Below are 15,007 nucleotides of genomic sequence, written 5' to 3'. Positions count from 1 at the left end.
AGGTGACATTTTGGTTCTAGTTAAACTGACAATATTGTTATAAATTATGTCTTTAAATATCTTTCGTTAGAATAAAAGTGAGCTCAAAGTGTCCTGTATTTTTACCTTCTCTGTGGCCCAAACATAAAGTAATACAGATGGAAATCAGTTAAGATGTAGAGTTAAGGCTGTTTTTTTTTTTGTTGCTAAATGCAAAGGTGCATTTAAATGCTGCAGGCCGGTAGCTCCCTTCAATTTTGCTACATTTTTGTCTTTCTTTTTTAATTACATTTTTTTTTTTAACACTAATGGCATATGACAGAATACATTCATCAACATCTGAAATAAAGCGTGGGGATTAGTGCAACAAACTTTAAACCGACCCCAGCCCACGGCTAATCAGCCAGCCAGACCTGACGGACGAAACGCCACCAAACTGCCCCAGAGAGGAGAGGGAGGATCATCTCATCCTCATCCCGGATCAAGCTGCATTTGACGGGCGGACTTCAGGACAGAGAGCAGGACTCCAGTGGGACCAGAGGAGGTGGACTCTGTGTTTACATCATGATGCTTGGTGCTCAAACACAGTCAAAGTTGATGGACAATGTTTTCCTCGTGTTGGATTTTCTATGTTAAGATGTCGGCCATATTATCTGTCCAGATTTTCTTTTTTGCTGCTTCCGTTTACATTCCTTATTATGCAAATTAAAGAAATGCACTACCGGAATGTAGTTCTGTTTTTGTTATTATTTTGTTTTGTCATGTGTTTGTTACGTTACGTTCATCCCTGTGTTGCATAGTGAAAATAAATTATCCTTGAACCTTGAATTTTGCTGGCATTGTGTATTAAACTTGAAATCTGACATACATGGAACGTTATCACCACTACTGATGAAATCACTGACCAAGCCTTGTTGTGACCCACCTGGTCATCTGTCTCTGCAGTGCCTCCAGCCTCTTCTCTAACTCCACCTTCTGCCTCCGAGGGATGATGGACCTAGGAGGAGGAGCAGGAGGAGGAGGAGTGCTGGAGGGACAGTGGGAGGAGGGGGGCAGGTCAAAGAGCTCCGGGAAAAGAGGCTGAGGTGGAGGTGAGGGGAGGCTGTGGGAGCAGGGCACCTCCTGGTATCTCTGCTCCTCTCGACTCTCTGAGCCCCAGAAGGTGAAGATGTTGGACACTCCTGAGAACACATCTGTTCCACACACACAGAGACACAGGGTGACACACACACAGAGCCAGGTGAAGCTGTCAGCTATACAGTCTTTTTTTGTATCTCATGTGCCTTGAATAAATCTTTACACTTGCCTGTTAAAGGGTCAAAGGTCTTCTCTCTCATATCAGGCCCCATAGCGTCCATGGTAGCAGCAGGCCTGGTGGAGGTCTGAGCGGGGCTGGTCTCCTCTGAGTCCTCCCCTTCATCATCACTGGAGAACACAGGGCCATATCTACAGAGGCAATTAAGTCACTTTCCTTTTGTAAGAATGAATGAATGCTTCACAGGAGGGAAAACAAAACAGCAGGTCTTACAGTGTTTGTTTAGGATCATCTCTGTTGCTGCCCGCACGCTGCTCACTGCTACTGTGTTGTCTTGTACATCTGACTCTCTGTCTGCCTGCTGACATGGCGTCACCTGACAGGGAACCACAAACAATCACTGTGAGTTTCTGTGATTTTGAATAATGATGCATCACATTTGTGTGAATGCTATTATTTGGTTTTAACTTTTTATGCAACTAATCTGGTATTTTGACCAAGTTAGTCTAATCGCTGTACTACTTATTCAGCAATAGGTGGCAGCGTCAGACTGTGAAACGTGTGATTTGCCCCTGCTTCTAATGAGGCGCTCATAATCTGCTGTTTTCCTCACAACGTGGGAGAATTCACCAAAGGCATGCCATGTCTCCCTGTTTTATCAGGTCATTCCTGTATTTCAGGTAATAAAATGTATCAAAACCAAACTTGCTGTTGTTGCTAGATATTTCTGAGGAATAATGACGTTTTAAGTGAGAGAGTAAAATGAACGGGAAAGGCTCGTTTGTTTCTTATACAAAAGTAAAGCCCACCATGAGTTATACAAATGGTGGTGACACACTTGTAATGGCTGCAGTAAACTGTTAGCTTCGGTCAAACACCAATTTTGTCATCTGTACATCCTTTTGTAATCTGTACATCCTGCATACGGTCCATATAAATTATTGGTCAGGTTTTGAAGTGTAAGAACGAATTCTGGCCTGATAGGAATTATGTTGGAACCTGTAAGGATAGCATTTTGTGAACATGTTTGTTTACCGGTACTGATTTTCACAAGTGATACTAGATTGTATGTGTGTGTCAGTGCATTTATGATGCAATTATAGCCCAAAAATGTATAAGGAAAGGTGAAGATGGAAACTAGACTCTGAGACAAAATGTTTTGTTTATTGTATTGTAAACCTGTTTTTATAACATAGAAAATGTGTCTAGTAAGACAGAATATGCTCAGTAAGGCTTCAATACTCCCTAATGTTGACACCTGGAAAAAAGGTCAATGCATACGGTAAACTGTGTGTGCTATGGTAATGGATCACAGTGGAGCATTCAGCAAAGGTAAGACACATCCACTGTCTCATTATTTCTGTCAGGATAGCTGTTTCTGAATGCTGAAGCCTGGAACCTGTCAACCATGTACAACCTGAAGAAAGTAACAAGTTGTTCTTAAACTTTACAGCCGTAAGAAATGTATCAAAAAAATGTTTTTCTTTTGAGAGTCCACCCAAATCGCATGCACCCTTAAAGCAATTTAATGCATGTCAAAATGAATACTTAAATTCAAGATTTAAATTCTAGATTCAAAGATGTATTCGTCACATACAAATAATATCAATATGTTCATGTAATGTGGGGTTGGATCTGCTAAATGTGCAGTTATAAAAAATATTATAACTGCAGGATAAAATGTATTTATTAACAAGTATATTTTAAAAGAACTCAAAGTTTGAGGCAGCTAACTCTGTCCACCCTCAAGAAATCAATCCTAGCTAATCTGGTCAGAGGTTCAGTGATCCACCTTGACCTCTGTCTATTCTTGCAAGCTGTTTGTGTGTTTGTAGTTCACCTGTGAGAGTGGAAGACAGTTTGTGTTTCCTGAGTGGTCTGCTGAATCCATCACAGTCAGAGTCATCTCCACCTGCTTCATTCTTCACCTGCAGACAGAGAGGGGGAGGGAAGACTGAGTGAAAGTTAAAGAAAGGAAGAATTGTGCTATAATTAAAGTTACATTTCATTCAGCATTTTGTTTGTGAAATGATCCCGTTTAGATCTAGGTCCACTAGGGCTATAGAGAGTATTTCTGATATTTCCATACAATCACTAAGCAAAAACTCAGCGTGTTTTTAAAAAAATTACTTAATTAGGTACTTTGGTATTTTCAACCTGGGTCCTTTTTCCCAATGTTTTTGCATCTATTGGGGATCACAATTTTTTAATTAGTCCGGTATTGATCGAGAGACCTGCAGCTGCCGGGCTGCAGGGGAAACTTTTCACTGTCAATATTGATTACGTCAACTGCTTTTTTTTTTTGCCACTGACAGGCTCAAATTTTCGTTATTAGTGTCTGACAACATCATGGAAAGAGCCCATCAGAGAAGGAGAGGAGGAGAATTTTCATTCTATAATCTAGTGAGAGGTGACTTGTTGCCAGAAGACAAAGGAGGAAACTTGGGTGATAGTTGGAGACAGGAATGCCGCTATTTGTTGTGTTGGAGTACAAAAGTCGCAGCTGAAATCTAAAATATTTGCAGTGGTTTTACTGAATATTTGAGCCAGGGTTTACTGATGAAGAGCAGAGCTCCTCATATATATCAAAAAGCAGAAAAGGAGAGTGAGAGAGATGAGACAGGCAGAGGAAGGTGAACCAGCTGCTGCAAGGCTTCCTGGTCGGTGCTCTGACCACAGAGGAAGAATGCTGCACGAGTGGGACCTGAGAAATATCAACATTCCTCTTTTAGGCACCACTAAACTCCATCAGAATATCCCAGTTCACGCAGCGACAGGTCAGCTGTGTGGAGGTGAGAAAGCCACCAGGGTTTGAACGTCTCTCAGCTCTCTTTCTTCATTCTTCACACAAGTATTCTCTCACTTTCACATGGTCAACCTAGTGCAACACTTTGGAAGTCCTACGGGAGAGACTGCCTTTACATTATTACTATAATCATTAACCCCTTAGGACGTCATTGGACAGAACATTGTGAGAACCAGCTCGCATAACCCAGATCATCATTTCCAGATAGAGATACAGTGGGTTCACATTCATTTTACTCAGTTATAGCTTTACAGTATTTACATAACAGACGTACAAATTAAATTTATAGAGAAAGGTAATATGCCCATAATGATATTTAAAAAATGAAATATTTAAAAAAAAAAGACATCTTTAATTACATTGTGACTGTAAGGTTAAAGTTATACGTTTGCCTTTAAATTAAATTGAGCCTCCAGTTCAAATCTGACGTGAATTTCCGACATCTCCATTAGAAGCATTACAAGTCAAAACTCAAATTCAAGATATCTCCATTGTAGTTTAGTCAAGTCATATTTTCTACCTGGTTTCAATAAATAGAGGAGCTGTAACATGAGTAACATACGTCTCTGAGATTGAAGGTGATCTCCAAGTTGGACCAGAAATATTCACAAAATTCAGGATACATGTCCAGAACCTGCAAACACAAATAAAAAGAAGTCAGCACTGCCAACACAACATAAATTTTTTTTTAGATATATATAGCACAAATAAAAAACTGTTACATGTTAAGAGAAAAAGACTGGTGGTTGCGATTCATTTGATTTATACTGTATTTATCACATTGACCAACTAACACCTGCTCAGTTATCAGTTATTCAATGACATCGCCAGAACCTTGATGGTTTTAAATGAAAACAGTGAAAACATGTGATACCTCCTGCATATCTTCTCTTTGTATCTTGTGCAGATCACAGTAGGTCAGAGCTCTGACATCCGCACTGGATTTTCCTGGCAGAGCATACAGATTAATGGGCTCTCCAAAGATATCATTCTTCCCTGGAGGAAAAAAAACACGTAGTCAGGAAATTAATTAAGGTAAATTGGTGTGTTCATTTATTCATGCAAGACACATTGCTGACTCTACGTGAGTCTTCCTTGCGCCACCTAATGGAGCCACTAGCATATACATTATCCTAATGCATGCACCTACCCAGTATAGCTATCACCACGTCTCCTTTGAGAATCTCTATGGATCCTCTAGAGATGAAGTAAAGAGCTGATATCAGGTCTCCAGTGTGGACTAGGGTGTCACCAGGAGGAGCGTGGGTGGTCTTAAACCTCATGGCCAGGGCCCTGAGACAGCCCTTAGTAGATCCTAGACAACACAACAAATACAATGTGTTGGTCTTATATTAGAACCATGACACTTGATTTCCTTAAAGCAGGTTGCAAAGTTGACAGTTTAAATACTACTTCAGTCCCATCAGGAGGATTGTGTCCGTCTGTGAAAGTCACATATGTTAATATGAAAGTGACAAAATTTTAACTTTTCTTCTTTTGCTGATGTAGATTCTGGTTGATTTAAAGATTATTAAGATAAGTACAGATATACCTGTTTTTCCTATTCTAAAATATAGTTAAATAAGTGCACGTTTTTCATTCAGGATGGAGAAGAATAGGACTCCTTCTTCAAATGAATATATATTTTAGGCTATATACAGTGGGTTCTTTAATGTCTTATAGTGTATTTGAACTTTCCCCAGCGACTGTTTGAAATTATTATTTGAAAATTGTTAAAAGTACCAAGATTAAAGAAGGCTAGTGTTGAGGAAAATCTATCTCTTATACAACTTTATATATAACGTGTTATGTTGAACCCCAGTAACTGTTTGATAAGATTATCTGTGGGAATAAGGAAGGTAAGCGAGTCCCATAAACAGTGCCAAGGTTGTGCTAGGAGGGTTTGGGAGGTGAAAGTGACATTTCCTGTGGGGGTGTCATGTCGGTTAGGTTGACATAACCTGACATTGAATGAAGGAAAACAGAACGTGAGTGAAAGGCCAGATGTGCTTTGTCATGGTCCAATCAACAAGATGTGATTGGTTGGAAGTGAGGGAAGGGGGTGAGATTAAAGGTATATAAGGTATGATGAAAGGACTAACGTGTTTAATTTTGTTGTAAGCTCGTCTGCAATAAAATATCCCCGCTAAATGTACCTACCTGGCACCACTATACCTGCCTGATAATTATTGTTCAAAACACTTTTCATGTGTAATGTAAAATAGTATTACCTTTAAAAGCCTTAAAGTTTTGCAGCAGTGTCCTGTTGAGGTGGAGACATATATCTGCCTGGAGACACTCTGGGAAACCTTTTAAAACCTAGGGGACAAGTAGAGATTGGGACACAAAGACAGGACACCACTGGATAACTAACTGTGAACATATTCCCCTTAAGAAGGTGGGTAAACGAAGCCCACATACCACATAAACCCACTCGTAACTTAATCATTTTTTGCTGTATGATGTTTCTTCAAATCAAGCTGATTGTTACATAAATTACGCTTTTTACTTTAGTCCATCAGATTTGTCGATATCGAGTTGTCGATGGACATGTGTGACATGTGTTTGCTGATCCCAAAAACTTTAGGAATTTGGTTTAATCAGAAAATAAACATTTTGTATCAAATGGAAATATTATATATGTTGTATGGAGGCTTTTTGACTATTTCCACCAAAATCAACATTATCATTTTAGTAGCTTTGGAAACTTTCAAATCTTAAGCTGAATGTTAGTTGACTAGCAAACAAGAGCCTAAGAGCTGAGGAACAACAATATAGCTGAAAGTCTCCCATACTCACAGCGTTCATATCTATCCCATTAGTGTAGGACCAAGCGTGTTGGAAGTATTCCTCCAGCCGCTGCCTCAAAGGGTTGGGGATCTGGTGGAAGCGGATGAACTCTCGAACTCTCATCATCTGGGTATGGTAGCGTGCCGTACCAGAGTACAGCCGCTGGATAATGGCGGACACATTACCGAAAATACTGGCATACATCAGAGCTGTAGAGGAGACCAAATCAGAGACCTCTATTGTTGACCTTTAATTCAGACAAAGAGTTTAATAGAATAATAAGACTGTCTAGTTCATAAGGTCAATGAGAACAAGAGCCCAACAAAAACAATCCTAAGAATAGTAAAAAGAATTACACAATATAAAACAAGCTTGCATGAATTCCATCACCATTAATGAATGGGAAAAGACACAATTATATTTTTAATATCTTATCTGTTCACATTCAAAATTCTCAGTACATAAGCACTGTGCTTATCCACTGGGGGCGTATTTATTAATTTATGTGCTAAATGATTTGTTATTACTCAAGCTGATACCTTCTTGCTACCTGGATTCCTGGAGAGCTTTTTCAACTGAGCTTGCTGTTGAACCATTTATTAAAAAACGTTGTTTCCTTGATATATGTGTCTGTGACTAAACAATACTTACCGTATTTAGTCAAAATGATTTGTACTATCTTCAGAAACAGTTTTTATTTTAAACAAAACTGCTGTTACTTTAGATTCACTAGTTTTTCTAAAATTGCCCAAAAGTCCTAAGAGTTGTTTGTTGAACTCACCTCCTATCAACATGACGCAGATAGAGAAGATCTTCTCAGAGTTGGTGTTTGGGGAGACATTTCCGAAGCCTACGCTTGTCAGACTACTGAAGGTGAAGTACAGAGCTGTGACATATTTATCTCGGATGGAAGGTCCTGACCCAATGATGGAGTCATTGTATGGCCTCCCAAGCTGCTCACCCAGATTGTCCAACCAGCCGATCCCAATTGAGCTTGACCGCTCCACATTACCTATTGCATACCTGGGTCAAGAAAACACGTAAAATGTAAGCATTTTCAATACTGGCTCCTTTGCCTGCTTTAAATTATTATTTTAATATTCTCTCATGATGTCATTTATAAAATAAGTGAATGGAAGGATACTGTATTTGAAAGTTCAAGAACCCTTTGGGAGTATTTTTTTTTTTTCTTATGGAAAGGGATCCATGTATGTACATCCATGATGTAACTATGATGTAACACAAATACCATAAAAAATGGAATCAATAGGGTCTTACAACAGCAAAATTAAGATTTTATCCACAATGTATTTCCCAACCAAACTGTTATATGCAATAATGAGTACATAACAAGAGCAAGGAAATCATATTTGCTCAAATTGGTAATTGTGAGGAATTTCAAAATCCTTTCCTATTACATATAAAAAACATCAAGTTCTACTAAATGTTATTACCAAACTCTAATAACCTAACTTTATTGGGAATGGAGTAATTATTAAAAGCCATAATAAACATTTAAGAATTATTAATTTTTTTAGTAAAAGGAAAAATACTCGACTCCACCACCAGGATCTATTTTCCTGATATTGGCAAACATCATGGCGTCCTCCATACACATTTGTTATTCTTGACAAATTAAGAGAAGGACAGTACGCTAGAAAATTGTGTATATTATACAGTTTATAGCACCAACTCTCACATCTGAAGATTTGTAGTTGTGATTTTAGTTAAGGTGAAGTAACTGGTTTTATGAGTGCTCACATATAAAAAGCATTCAGGAGGAAACTGCAAATCAAACGAACCCTACAGTTAGGTTTGAAGCACATTTTAATATTTTATGAAACAAATCTAGAAAATACAACTGAATGTTTTACCATATATATATATACTATATACATATAAACTATTAGCTATAACTATATTATATTAAAGTTCATATATTACTCTATGAACTTTATTATTAATGGTGTTACATATTTTGTTATTATAATAATTTCTTCTTTCTCCTTTTTATTTCTCTAGTTTTTCTTTATTTACACTTCATGTCTTAATTTAGATCAACATGAAGAAATGGATGTCAATAAAAATCTGATCAGAATTCATTCCAAAAGGCCTTTTATAAGGCCGAACCATCCCTTTCTGGTATGGTGTTACTATTTTAATCAACTGTCTACATAGGCTAGGTAACGTAAGTTTGGATGGGGGATGTAAACTATGCAGGCTAAAGTAGAGAAATGTACCAGATGCAGGCCAACCAGTGAGCGATGAGGGCGAAGGTGCACATGAGGAGGAAGAGGACAGCTGCACCGTACTCTGAGTAACGGTCCAACTTCCTGGCTACACGAACCAATCGCAGTAACCGAGCTGTCTTCAGTAGGCCAATCAGTGTGGTGGTCTGTTGGGAGGAGGAGACAGAGAGCAGCAATGTGACTATGTGACTGGATCAAAACATAATGTCAGTGAACAAATGATAAATAACAATATATCAAATTAATAACTGTAGTTGGAGTCTCTAGCTTCCAGATGTTCTTTTTATTTCTCCTCTTTCTCTTGTGCTACTAGTTTCCCTTTAATCCCCCAAATCTCCTCAAACCTCCATTTCTAACCCCACCCTCATCTGTCTTCTTCTTTCCCTCCCTCCTCCCTACCTCTCCCTCTCCACCTCCCCTAACCACCTCCTCTCCTGAGCGGTAGATGAGGAGGTCAAAGGGAATGGCTGCCACCATGTCGATGAGGAACCACCCTTTGAAGTAGTGGACTGCAATCCGAGAAGACTGGCTCACCACCTGAGGAGACAAAAACAAATCTAGATATCAGCTCACAGTAGATTTAACTCAAATTCCACAACCTTGTCAAATGACAATAAAGATATGGTTGTATTAAAGTCTTTTTATCCACAACAGCGATAGCCATGGCCGTAGACATTATATTTTCAAGACCGATTACAATTTGGAGATAAAGGTCAAGGACACTGTGACATCATGTTGGCCTGACTCACGCGATACCTCAGGAACGCTTTCAGCGAAGTTCTTCAAAATGTGTCACAAACGTCCACTTGCACTCAAAGATAAACTGAATACATTTTGGTGGTCAAAAGTCAGGGTCACTGTGACATCACATCTGTCCCATGTTAATGACCGCGATATTGCATGGAAAACATTTCTCAAGAATTCATATGCCAATTATGATTGCACACACACAGCACTCTGATGAGCTGGTCATTTGTTTGACCTTGAAACTACTAAAAAAACAAGTGGGTCAGTGGGTCAATGAATTGGTCTATTAGTCACACAAAGAAGAAAAATTGCTAGATTAGTTAGCCGGTTAATCAGCAGACCAGAATAAAATGTAACAATAATTTATTACAAATAAGAAATGAATAATGCAAAGTCTTTGGCGATTGGATTCCATAGCAAAGCCGTCTAACAGCGAGGCAGTGATGCTGAGGTCAGACAGGCACAATCCCCCTGGAGTCCAGACACTGGTGGTGTTGGTGATGTAGGGAGTCGCTACATCCGATGATGAATAAGGAGCATGACTGTGATGCCGAATGGAGGTGACTGGGGTGGAGGAGGGTCGCATCTGATTGTGCTGAAATGACAACTGCTAGCAGCAGAGAGGGGAACATTTTTAAAGTTTGACAGCAACAATGTGATTGGCTTAAGGAAACCGTGGCAGACTGTGATTGGTTAATTTTAAGTGAAACCCACAATCAGCTGATAGAGTAGTCACAGGTAGAGAGTGACTGAGATTATGAATGAAAAGGAGCGTAAAGATAGTCTTCCTGACTGAACTTCCACTAAGCTTCATATAAAGCTGTTTTGAAGTCTGGTGTTTTGGCGGCTTATACTTCTGTATCTCTTTCCAGACGGCAGCAGGGTGAACAGGTTGTGTCTGGGTGGGATTTGTCTTTTAATATCTGTTTTGCTCTATTCAGGCTCCTCTTGTCACCAATATCATGATGCTCAGTAGATGGTACCAATGAAGTTCTGTGTTGTTTTAATCAGCCGCTGTAGAGCCCTCCTGTCCTGTGCCGTAAACATCCCATACCAGTTTGTAATGTTTGTAGTCAGGATGCTTTCTATTGCTCCTCTGTAAAAATTCACAGTATGCCTTCTTAAGTTTCCTTAAGAAATACATCTGTTTATGAGCTTTCTTTACCAGGATGGAGATGTGTGAGGACCATGTTAGGTTGTTTGTGATGCTGATTCACAGGAACTTAAAGCTGCTAACTTGCTCCACCTCAGCTCCATAGATGTAGACAGGGGTGTGCGTCTTGGCCTTCATCTCCTTGGTTTTACTGACGTTGAGCAGTAGGTTGTTCTCTGAACACCACTCTGAAAGTTGTTGATTTCTCTATATGAAGTCTCATTGTTGTTTGTGATCTGGCCGATGATGTTTGTGTCATCTGCAAACTTCACAACAGAGTTCTCTTCATGTTTGGGGTAGCAGTGGTGGGTGTACAGTGTGAACAGGAGGGGATCGAGCACACAGCCCTGGGGGACTCCCATGTTCAACACTAGTTGGAGGAGGTGCTGTGGTCTGTTTGTGAGGAACTCTGATAACCAGTTCCAGAGTGAGGTACTGAAGCCCAGAGTGCTAAATTTACCAAGGGGGAGATGTTCAACAAACAACATTTTGATGTAGGTGTTGTTATCTTCCAGTTGAATGAGGGAGACGGCATCCTCTGTGGATCTGCTGGTTCTGGATGCAAACTGTTGAGGATGCAGGCTGGCTGGGATGTTGTTTTTAATGCTGGTGAACCAGTTTCTAAAAGCACTTCATCAGAATGGGAGTGAGTGTAACAGGTCATTTAGACTGGGCACTGCAGGCATTTTAGGTATAGGAACGATGGTGGCTGCCTTGAAGCAGATGGGAACACTCTCCTGTGACAGTGATATGTTGATAATGTCAGTTATGACATCAATTTGCTGGTTGGTACATGTTTTTAGAACACGACCAGAGATGTTATCAGGCCAAGATGCTTTATTCATATTCACTCTCATCAGGGTTTTCCTCACATCCTCCGTGGACACTGACAGTGGCTCGTCATCTGTGGATACTGACAGTGACTGGTCCTCTGTGGATACTGACAGTGGCCGGTCCTTTGTGGATACTAACCAGTGGCTGGTTCTCTGTGGATACTGACAGGGACTGGTCCTCTGTGGATACTGACAGTGGCTGGTCCTCTGTGGATACTGACAGTGGCCTTATAAACTTTAACAAAGGCGCATGAAGATGCAGCGGTCGGTAGCTGCCATGAACTTGGCAACATTTTTGTGTTAACTTGTTGTCTTTTCCTGTTTATTACTGGACCACATATGGCATATGACGGAGATACACTGATCAACATTGGAGAAGGAAGCATGGATGTTCGAAAAGCGCAGAGGACCTTGAGCCATCACTGCCCACGAAATATTCAGACCACCTAGAAGAACCAAACGCCACTGAAAGCATAGTTAACCGCTCCAAGATGGCAGCTAAGCTAACAGAGCTAGAACAAAGGGCTATACCACTACAAAGCCAACTCCTGTCTTTTGCTCTGTGTAGAAAATGGGTTACAGTTGCATTTTGTTGTTCAACCTGACAATTAATTATCCCTGAATCCTTGATATCAGTTTACCTCATCATTGGAGTTAACATATGTAGTCCTGAAGTTGATGATGATGTCAACAATGAACATGATGTCCACTATAAGATCCACCACGTTGAGGGGAGAACAGGAGTAACCACAGGTCTGCATGGCTGCCTCCTCCTGGTCACTTAAGACAAATACATCAATAAAAATAATAAATTGGTTTTGCTCCAGGAGAATATGAAACATCCACTGAAAAGATCACATCATCAACCGTAGAAATTATAAGGCCACAATATTGAAGACAAAAATGTTTTACTTAAAGCATAACACAGAATTTAAGACACATTTACAGACAGCACCTAATATGAACATATGTATAAATTCATCTTCAACAAAAAAACCTTTTCCACGTTTGATTCTCTAATCTAAGGCTATGTTTGGATATACAAACATTTCTGGTATTCTTTGAACTTTGTGAGGCCAAAAGAGTTTGTCCTGTGAGTGGCAGAGGAAAGTTCATGGGGTCATTTCAGGTTTAATCTCCAGAGTAAATTTGAAATTGCCTGATATCAGACAGAATTGGCAACTGTCGGCCGATATTGAGCAAAATGCCGTATATGTAAATTGTTTCTTTTTAGTCAAGGGATAGTATCAAAATCGAAACTATTATTCACCAGCCCAAACGCAAAAGAGAGGCCCTTGAGTGAACATTCAGAGATGTCAGTGAAGAAACTTGTGTCAAATATTTTAGATTACTTGTAAGGGTTGAATGTTCACAATGTATTGTAAAGAGGTGGCAGTTGGTGCCTATACTACAGTTACATTTACAAAAGAGGAAGGCTCGTAAAGAGAAAAGGGACTGTGATGCCTCAACAAAGATGCCACGGAAAAGAGCTGTGCCAGAGTTTCATCCTGTCATCTCGTAGCAGTCCACCAGAGGTAAATGGGCCTGATATATTTTTTCCAGACATCAGAGTGCAGTGCTGTTCGGATTTTAAAGCAATCAGTACTTTAAATAAATTTAGAACAGCCTCAATAGCAGCCCCAATGCTGCTGTAGCACTCTCCATGGTTTTATAATTACTTCTTGCTTACAACGCACAAAAGACAACGCTCGACAACCACTTGACAACCGCTTGACCATGGTGCTGATTGGCTAATTGTTAGTCCCCGCATGGCTCTAATTGACTCAATCACTTTGTAATCGAGAAACCACTGTTTCATGTCACAATGCCAGACAAATCAGTCGACTCGAAGTCGGTGGAGTGAGCAGATTCAAAGGTTTGGACCCAGGCAAGATTAGAGCTGTAGTTCAAAGTTTGACCTGAGTATGGCACTAGAGAAAAAGGTCAGGAATTTACAAAAAACTATTGGAGCTCAACCTCTGGGGGTTTTATAAAGTATTGTCAGGTATATATGGCCATAGTTGACAGAACTCATTGTGTCACACACAAATCAAACTCAAATTTCTCATTGAACCGAATGTGCTGCCCTGAACATTTCCTTCTCTACTCACAACATTAAACAGTACACTGCTAGTATAAGACACAATCCCTGCCCTAACAAAATATTGGGAATGTTCATGTGCTTCTTTTTCTGTGCTTCTGTGCATATTCAGAACTGTAAAAACAGTGCATTATTTTCAATAGGGCCTACTAGTGGTCAAATATCCCAATCTCATTGCTAATATTTTAAACTGTGAAAATATGAAATAAATGAGGTACTGTAACTTTAATCTCTTTTTGACCTTCATCAAAATAATTAATTACATCATTCAGCCTGAATAAGACTAAAGAGTAAAGAGTGTCATGGTCATTCTTACTCTGCTAAGATGTCTGTGTTGTGTCAATATCCACCAACCTCAGTAGAAACGTAGCAGAATAAGGAGTGAATATGGCCGTATAAATGACTAAGAGCAAAATGACCCAGTCCCACACAGCTTTGAAGGGACTGTAGTGGAGTATAGTCCACTTCTGGATCCTGGGAGTCTGCAGTTTATACTCAGGTAACACATCAGCACCCAGAGACAGCACCTGGAGGTAAGAGACACAGAGAGATCTGTTAGTCTGTTCATCCACTCTTTAAGCATTATTTACAGCTGAGTGGGGCTGCTCTGTGGCCCCACAATGTTTGCATTTTCCCTACGCTCATCATTCAGGTTTTTCCTCAGTCACCTCAGTTTTGGACTGTTTAGGACTGCAGTGGTGCAGCACACTACCATACTGTAAGCAGCTCTAGAGGAGAACCTAAGATGATGCCAGTGAGTGCAGCAACCGTCGTGAGTGCTCTGCCAAGACTTTTGGGACTCTCATTCATACAACACAATTGATTTTCTCTGACTATCCTACTTCGCCCAGCGCAATCCTAAGGAGGGAGGACAGGACAAAACATGGCAGCTGGAAGACTCGAAGAAGCCACCAAGGGAAACAATCTGGAGTCAGGAACAGGCGGAGGACCCGGGCACATTCTCCACCCTGTCTCATTATAGCATTATCCAATGTCCAGTCTCTAGAGAACAGGCTGGATAAATTCAGGGCCGGGATACAAAAACCAAAGCCTGTGCTCTGTAACATCCTCTGTCGGGGCGAATGTTGCTGCGG

At 40.1% G+C, this 15,007-nt stretch overlaps 1 protein-coding gene across 1 annotated transcript in view; it reads right to left on the bottom strand.

The window, feature by feature from the left end:
- Window positions 1–15,007, bottom strand: part of LOC129088771 (potassium voltage-gated channel subfamily H member 6-like) — a 62,585-nt gene that overhangs the window by 2,076 nt on the left and 45,502 nt on the right. Inside the window, exons 7-20 of the mRNA XM_054596002.1 lie at window positions 14,268–14,440; window positions 12,454–12,592; window positions 9,503–9,616; window positions 9,071–9,225; window positions 7,612–7,853; window positions 6,840–7,039; window positions 6,272–6,359; window positions 5,191–5,355; window positions 4,915–5,036; window positions 4,603–4,674; window positions 3,075–3,162; window positions 1,508–1,610; window positions 1,286–1,404; window positions 905–1,172 (exon numbers count right to left, since the gene is read on the bottom strand). Of these exons, the coding sequence (XP_054451977.1) occupies window positions 905–1,172; window positions 1,286–1,404; window positions 1,508–1,610; window positions 3,075–3,162; window positions 4,603–4,674; window positions 4,915–5,036; window positions 5,191–5,355; window positions 6,272–6,359; window positions 6,840–7,039; window positions 7,612–7,853; window positions 9,071–9,225; window positions 9,503–9,616; window positions 12,454–12,592; window positions 14,268–14,440 (2,048 nt within the window). The remainder of the gene's footprint in view (window positions 1–904; window positions 1,173–1,285; window positions 1,405–1,507; window positions 1,611–3,074; window positions 3,163–4,602; window positions 4,675–4,914; window positions 5,037–5,190; window positions 5,356–6,271; window positions 6,360–6,839; window positions 7,040–7,611; window positions 7,854–9,070; window positions 9,226–9,502; window positions 9,617–12,453; window positions 12,593–14,267; window positions 14,441–15,007) is intronic.

This window comes from Anoplopoma fimbria, chromosome 3, assembly GCF_027596085.1.
Source record: "Anoplopoma fimbria isolate UVic2021 breed Golden Eagle Sablefish chromosome 3, Afim_UVic_2022, whole genome shotgun sequence".
NCBI classification, from domain to species: Eukaryota; Metazoa; Chordata; class Actinopteri; order Perciformes; family Anoplopomatidae; genus Anoplopoma; species Anoplopoma fimbria.
The sequence above is the reverse complement of the archived record's forward strand: the minus strand, read 5'-3'. Positions and strand labels throughout refer to the sequence as shown.